The 8,061-nt window shown below is 35.6% G+C and overlaps 1 protein-coding gene across 1 annotated transcript; it reads left to right on the top strand.

Moving 5' to 3' along the window:
- Positions 1–4,428: 4,428 nt before the first annotated feature.
- Positions 4,429–7,338, top strand: LOC120519694 (immunoglobulin lambda-1 light chain-like). Its single transcript, XM_039742571.1, has 3 exons — positions 4,429–4,491; positions 4,714–5,082; positions 6,977–7,338. Exons 1-3 carry the CDS (start codon positions 4,452–4,454, stop codon positions 7,312–7,314), a joined length of 747 nt encoding a protein of 248 aa, XP_039598505.1. The 5' UTR covers positions 4,429–4,451; the 3' UTR covers positions 7,315–7,338.
- The last annotated feature ends 723 nt before the right edge of the window (positions 7,339–8,061 follow it).

Here is an 8,061-nt window from a genome sequence, read left to right as displayed (position 1 = left end):
TGGTGTTTCAAGTTGCACAATGGGTCCTAGAAGCACTTGAATGTTAATGGATTTCTGACCTTCTTTGCCAACTAAGTACATTCCTTCAAAGCAACAGTTTGATATATGAACAGTTAATTTCATCAATACAATACATCAAGCTACAGATCTATAAAATATATATAATATTTTAGAATGTTTCCTTTATACAGTGAACTCACCATTTTTCATATCTCAAAATGAGTGAATCATATTTTCCTTCCTGGTGTCTCTTCACTCCATACCATATACAGTGGTGTGAAAAACTATTTGCCCCCTTCCTGATTTCTTATTCTTTTGCATGTTTGTCACACAAAATGTTTCTGATCATCAAACACATTTAACCATTAGTCAAATATAACACAAGTAAACACAAAATGCAGTTTTTAAATGATGGTTTTTATTATTTAGGAGAAAAAAAATCTAAACCTACATGACCCTGTGTGAAAAGTAATTGCCCCTTGTTAAAAATAACCTAACTGTGGTGTATCACACCTGAGTTCAATTTCCGTAGCCACCCCAGGCCTGATTACTGCCACACCTGTTTCAATCAAGAAATCACTTAAATAGGAGCTGCCTGACACAGAGAAGAAAATTAAAAGCACCTCAAAAGCTAGACATCATGCCAAGATCCAAAGAAATTCAGGAACAAATGAGAACAGAAGTAATTGAGATCTATCAGTCTGGTAAAGGTTAGAAAGCCATTTCTAAAGCTTTGGGACTCCAGCGAACCACAGTGAGAGCCATTATCCACAAATGGCAAAACATGGAACAGTGGTGAACCTTCCCAGGAGTGGCCGGCCGACCAAAATTACCCCAAAAGTGCAGAGACGACTCATCCGAGAGGTCACAAAAGACCCCAGGACAATGTCTAAAGAACTGCAGGCCTCACTTGCCTCAATTAAGGTCAGTGTTCACGACCATAAGAAAGAGACTGGGCAAAAACGGCCTGCATGGCAGATTTCCAAGACGCAAACCACTATTAAGCAAAAGAACATTAGGCTCGTCTCAATTTTACTAAGAAACATCTCAATGATTGCCAAGACTTTTGGGAAAATACCTTGTGGACTGATGAGACAAAAGTTGAACTTTTGGAAGGCAAATGTCCCGTTACATCTGGCATAAAAGGAACACAGCATTTCAGAAAAAGAACATCATACCAACAGTAAAATATGCTGGTGGTAGTGTAATGGTCTGGGGTTGTTTTGCTGCTTCAGGACCTGGAAGGCTTGCTGTGATAGATGGAACCATGAATTCTACTGTCTACCAAAAAATCCTGAAGGAGAATGTCCGGCCATCTGTTCGTCAACTCAAGCTGAAGTGATCTTGGGTGCTGCAACAGGACAATGACCCAAAACACACCAGCAAATCCACCTCTGAATGGTTGAAGAAAAACAAAATTAAGACTTTGGAGTGGCCTAGTCAAAGTCCTGACCTGAATCCAATTGAGATGCTATGGCATGACCTTAAAAAGGCGGTTCATGCTAGAAAACCCTCAAATAAAGCTGAATTACAACAATTCTGCAAAGATGAGTGGGCCAAAATTCCTCCAGAGCGCTGTAAAAGACTCATTGCAAGTTATCGAAATGCTTGATTGCAGTTATTGCTGCTAAGGGTGGCCCAACCAGTTATTAGGTTCAGGGGGCAATTACTTTTTCACACAGGGCCATGTAGGTTTGGATTTTTTTTCTCCCTAAATAATAAAAAACATCATTTAAAAACTGCATTTTGTGTTTACTTGTATTATATTTGACTAATGGTTAAATGTATTTGATGATCAGAAACATTTTGTGTGACAAACATGCAAAAGAATAAGAAATCAGGAAGGGGGCAAATAGTTTTTCACACCACTGTAGTTTAAGCCTTCCGAAAAGCCACTAACTCTAAATGAAATATTATCACATACTCCGTCTCCTGGTAGTAAGGAGATGTTTCAGGACACGTTTATTGCTTCAGGAATTGTAAAATCAAATCAATATGATTCTAGAATTTGCATATAGAGATCCACTAAGTACACCTAGGAATAACTTTAGAGATGTTTTCTGTGAGTCTGACATATGGAAAGGATCTATACAGACCTGGCAGATGTAGGACAGGGATCTGCAGTGTGTAGCTGCGACTTGTTGGAACTTCATCCAAACCAGTTGCACTGTTAGTGAGCCACTCTTACTCTTAATTGATTTCTTAATTTTATTACGTGGATTTTTACTGCTTTTCATTCTGTATTCAGAAGGTCACAACAGTACATCTTTAAAATTTCTACCCCATTTTGACTATTTGCCAGAGGTTAAAATACTTAAAAATCTTTCTTGCAACTTTCTGACTTTGAAAAGAATGAGTTATTTTGCAAAACTCTTTCTATGTGCCTAATATTTAAAAAAAATATTTTGCTTATACTTATTTTTTATGTTCTTATTTATTTTATTCATGGGTGTTTTTATATTAAAATAAACACCACTGTATAGAATATATGGTGGCACTGTTACATTTATTATAGTTGTGGAGTGAGGTCAGGAATACCCTCTCCCTGTTAAAATAAGAAACAGGACAGGGAAAAGCGCAGTGAGCACTGAAACAAAAAGTGAATTCCTAATAAGATAACTGTCCTAAAAATTTAATAATCGAGTAGAAGCTTTGATATAAAAAGGTTCTATGAATTATTGCCACAGCTTCCTCTAAGGAGGATCTTTTTTTACGAGTTTCATTGTTTCTGTATGGTGAATAACAACTGTTGTTGCACTAATTCATTTTAAAATGATAACATTACATTATATCTCCCTCAGGTTAAAGGTTTTTCTGTTTTCAACTTCACACTTCTATGAGTTTATTTAAATGCACCTGGTCCAACCACATGCAGTTGCAGGGTCAGCCCCGACATAAATTTAGAAAGTGATTGCTTGTGTCACTCTAGACTTCATGCAAATCTTTCTCTATAATTTCCATATATTTGCATATTGATTTAGTTTAGAAGTGAAACTGAAATATGTTTTTAATTGATTTTATCACAATAGATTAATGCATGAAACAGAAATTATTATTAAACAGTCGGTGTGTTATTGCATAATTCCACTATTTCTATCTTGAAACTCAGGCTATATAAAAATTCTTCAACTTTTTATTTTTGAATGTATATTTAATTTATGTTATTTAGATGTTTTGAGGGGAAATTTAATCAAGTTACACATCTGATTAATATAAAATGTATTAGTGTTAAATGTAATATCAATACAATTATATTCTTTTCTTAACATTTATAATCATTTTTCAAAGTATATACCATTTTGCTTGATAAATATGCAGAGTTATCCTTTTTATTAAACTTCGTCTGAGATGGGTTGGCTCAGAGTCTTGTTCCTGCCTTGTGCCGATGCTTGCAGGATAGGCCTCCGTGTTCACCTCGACCCAGTTCTGGCTAAGTGGGTTTAGGAAATGAATAGATGGACTATAATTTATGTGTTGTTGCTCGATCATTTTCAGTTAAGACACTCAGCCATCCATTTTCTGAACCATCGTAATCCATTATAGGGTACAGATAACACGAGCCTTTACCATAAAGCAGTACGTAAAAAACAACCTATAATGGCATGGCAGTCTAGTGAAGGACAGGCTGCTGAATAAATGTTTGTGCACAAACTTCGAACAAACATTTTACATCTGATTTATATGAATGTCATATTTGACATAATCTTGATAGCATTTAAATAAAACTATAATATAAACAATACTGATATTGTCTCAGTAGCTTTAGTCTTAGTTCAACAGCAAGAAAATAATGATTTCCTCCTATTATTTGAATGTTTACTTTTATAACAGATTTGTTAGAAATAACATTAGTTATCAATAACGTCACTCGCATGAATAAATATAAAATAGTAAAGAATCTATAATGCTAAAAATGACATCATTACATAAAGTATGGATTCTAAATTTCACTCTCACTGGATCAAATTAATGTGATTAACAATTCTGTGCAGCACTAAAAACAAAAAACGTTCTCTTCTTTAAAAAATTAAACTTATGGGAGCTGCCGTAATGCTTATACAGTGTATGGATTTTAAGGATAGGATTAAGAACATTACTCTGTTCTACTTTATTTGTAATTGGCATCAGTTATTAAACAGCATAGAGTCTTTTCTAAAGTTTTTTTTCTTTTTTAAATTAGAGTTTGATGTACAAAAATATGTGACACGTCGACTGTTGGCTGCAGGTGTGGTGCTGTTTTGAAAGAGAACTGCTAAGTGATTGGTAAACAATCTTTACTGAATGCGGATTGGCACATTAGATAAAACAAACTATGCAGTGACCAATGAAATTCATTTTTAACAAAGTTAATTTATGCATCGTAACAAAATTGCATTATTTAAAGCCGAAGACCAGTCGGTCATTTTACAGATTGATTTAGAAAATTTGGATCACAGCATCTCATTCTCAACATGAATCTTTTACAGATCCTATGCACTATTTTTTTACTGGGTGAGTAAAAGATCATGAAATGTTTATTAAGATATTGCTAAACAGAGCATTTGGAAAAGCAAGTATTAGTACAAACAATTTTATATATATTATGCAGTAGTTCCATTAGAAATTAAATTATTTGTAAGCTAAATAAAAATGTTTAGTGATGTAAAACTACAGTAAGTGCAAATATATGTTTTTAAGCTCTTAAACTAATGTATTCTTTCATTCTTTCTTTAGGAGTTTCAGTAAATGCCGATCCTACAATCTTCTCTCAGTCTCCATCAGTTATTCCTGTGACTCCTGGACAGTCTGTCACCCTGGAATGTGCTGTGAAAAATGAAGATGTTTCGAGGGTGTCTATGCGCTGGATTCGCCAGTCACCTGGAAAGGCACCTGAAGGTGTCCTGAGATACATGGCTGACAACAAAATCTACAGAGCTCCTGCGATATCAGATCGATTTGTACCATCAAGAGATACAGTCAGGAGTTATTATCTTCTCACAATTAATAATGTCGAGGCAAATGATGACTCCAAATACTACTGTTTCATTTACTATACTGATGGAAATCAAGCATGGGGAGAAGGGACTCGAGTACAAGTTCTGAGTGAGTACACTTGATACAGTTCAAACTGACATATCCAGAGGAAAAGAAAACTTGTTTTTAAAAGTTTACAATACAGTGGCACTGTTTAAGTATCAATCCGCAAATTTAAATTACTTCATTAGTTTGCTTAATATGAATCATTTTTAATGAGTGTAGCAATGTTTCATAGCGTTCATAGAAAACCACTTGACTTGCTTTCTATCAAATTCATATCTAAGTGATGCTGCGAGTTCAATGTAAAAGAAGAATTCATTATTTTAAATATTTCAGGTGTTGAACATACAACACAGTTATCAGTGAAAGCAGACAGGAAAATGATAAGAGCAGAGTATTTAAAATAATACAACAAAATAATTTACAGTCACACAGAGACGTAAAGATTCACATTGAAAAACATCATTGACGTTCACAATTCAAAATCAATCTCAGCAAGTCTTTGTTCTTTATTAGTACATGAAATTTTTGAGCTTTTGCTACTATCTTGATAGCTCCTTCTTCAAAATAATTCACAGTACAAATTCAAATTTATATTATCCATTTCAACATGCTTCAAAACAGTCAATGCTTTCACAGACACATTTAATTCTATGTCCTCATAGAATTTATAGAAATTCAACAAACTTTTATTTGTTAAATACTGTAATCCTCATTACTTCCATCAATCCATTTATATTTTAAATGCACTTTATCTATTCCAGTGTTGTGAAGGTTTTTTGATAGCAACTTTTCCTTTAAAATACACGTAACACTAAATAAAAACTTCAACACATCCGATCCATGTTTAAACTAAACTGTTTGAGGTGGCTTAATAAAACTGTTAAAAACATGTCATTCTGCCAGAATTTATAGATTATGTAGGCTACATACATAGTCCATGCAGATTAATTAAATTCTGACTTCAGAGGGCAGGAGCTTATCCTAGCAGCACTGAGTGTAAGGCAGGAGAAGATTCTGGGCAAGGTGCCAGTTCATTTCAAAGCATTATGTGTTATTTTGTGGATGAAAAAGTTTGAACCTAAAAATATTTAAAAAAAGTGTTGTGTTTTAAGCTAAAATGTTGGGTTTCTACTGTGTGAACATGGATTATTGGGTTTCACGCATACAAATTGTAACATTATATAAACACAAAAGCAAAACTAAAATTGAAATAATGTACTGGAAGTACTGACATTTCATTCAGTTGGTTCTCTGAAGTTCTGTGCTGGAAAATGTGGTTTCAAAAGCTAGTTATTAGAGTTATAAAAATAAATAAAACATAATAAAAAAGCACTGAGTCATGTTTGTAACCACTTCTATTTTGAAAATATTAGGCTTTACATAAAAAAGCAACAAAATACATTGTACTAATTTATTACATGATAAGCAGTCCTGTACTCTATCTTGTTAAAATGAACTAAACTATTTTGTAGAATTCCTTAGGGAACTTAGGATGTTGTGTTTTCTGTAGAAAAGAAATACATCTAACTTTAACATTTTCTACTTAAGCCAAAACCATCCATCCATTATCCAACCCGTTGAATATGAACACAGGGTCACGGGGATCTGCTGGAGCCAACCCCAGCCAACACAGGGCACAAGGCAGGAACCAATCCCGGTACACCGCAGGACACACACACCCACACACCAAGCACACACTAGGGACAATTTAGAATCGCCAATCCACCTAACCTGCATGTCTTTGGACTGTGGGAGGAAACTGGAGCACCCAGAGGAAACCCACATGGGGAGAACATGCAAACTCCATGCAGGGAGGACCTAGGAAGCAAACCGGGTCTCCTAAATGTGAGGCAGCAGCGCTACCACTGCGCCACTGTGCCGCCCAAACCCTAAACCGTTTAAACATAACTTTCAATACTATACATGACCTTATATTATATTTTATCTCTTCCACCAGGAAGTGACCTTCCTCGTCCGTCTGTTCAGGTTCTTCCTCCCCCACAAGAGCAGCTCAGCGGTTCAGGCCAAGTGACTCTCAGCTGCCTGGTGAGTGGCTTTTTCCCGGGGTACATAGACATCCAGTGGAGTGTGGATGGTCAGCGAGTGACGGACAACATTCAGTCCAGCCCGGTGTCCTTGGACAGCAGTGGAAATTCCTACCTGGCTATTAGTTACCTGAAGCTGCCTGCTGCGGACTGGAAGAGCCATGCGAGATACTCCTGTGTGGCCACTCATGAGTCCAGTAAGGTCCCAGTCATTGGCTCCATTGCCCCTCAAGACTGCAAGCCTCTCTAAAGAAGATCTTTGCTTTAATTCTGTTCTTTCTTTGAAAGGAATGTTTTTGTTATATTTTTTATTAATTACAACAATTTCTGTGTCTTTAAAGCATCATTTTGTGTGTTTGTTCTTTACGTTAGCTTAGGCTTGAAACTTACCACAAAGGTACTTCTCACCATAGGTCTGGTTTTTAAAATGTGATTTTCATTTTGCCACACCAATACTGGGGGTGGCTTGGCATCAGAGTGAGTGGAATGGAAAACTAGAGTACAATGCGTTCTTACAACACATAAGCAGTGGCACTCAGATGTAAGTGAGAATTTTCACTGCATTCTGTATATGTGACACTAGTGACCCTATAAACCTTGAAACACTATAATGTAATGGTAATCACTGTTACAGAGTTTGGGTTCCATTCCAGTCTATTATATTAAACCTCCCCCAGTGTTCTTGTAATGGTGTAAAACAACTCCAGGTTGGGTCATATTGTCACTAGCTATTTTTTCCCACTATTACTCCACCATCACAATCTGTTTAGCTTCCTTCTCTGTCATATTTGAAGGTATACTCTGCTGACCACTTTAATTGATCAAAACCTCACAGCATGATAGATTGAGATCACCAGTCTTCTTTACAATGTATTCAGAAAGTTTTTGGGTCCCTTCACTTTTAAAACATTTTGTTATGTTGCAGTTTTCTGCTAAATTCACTTTAATTCATTTTTCCCCACATTAAGTAATACTCAATATCATAGAGTTTCAAAAT

The sequence above is a fragment of the Polypterus senegalus genome, unplaced genomic scaffold (assembly GCF_016835505.1).
Source record: "Polypterus senegalus isolate Bchr_013 unplaced genomic scaffold, ASM1683550v1 scaffold_1007, whole genome shotgun sequence".
Taxonomy (NCBI): Eukaryota; Metazoa; Chordata; class Cladistia; order Polypteriformes; family Polypteridae; genus Polypterus; species Polypterus senegalus.
This window is presented reverse-complemented; position numbering and strand designations above follow the sequence as displayed.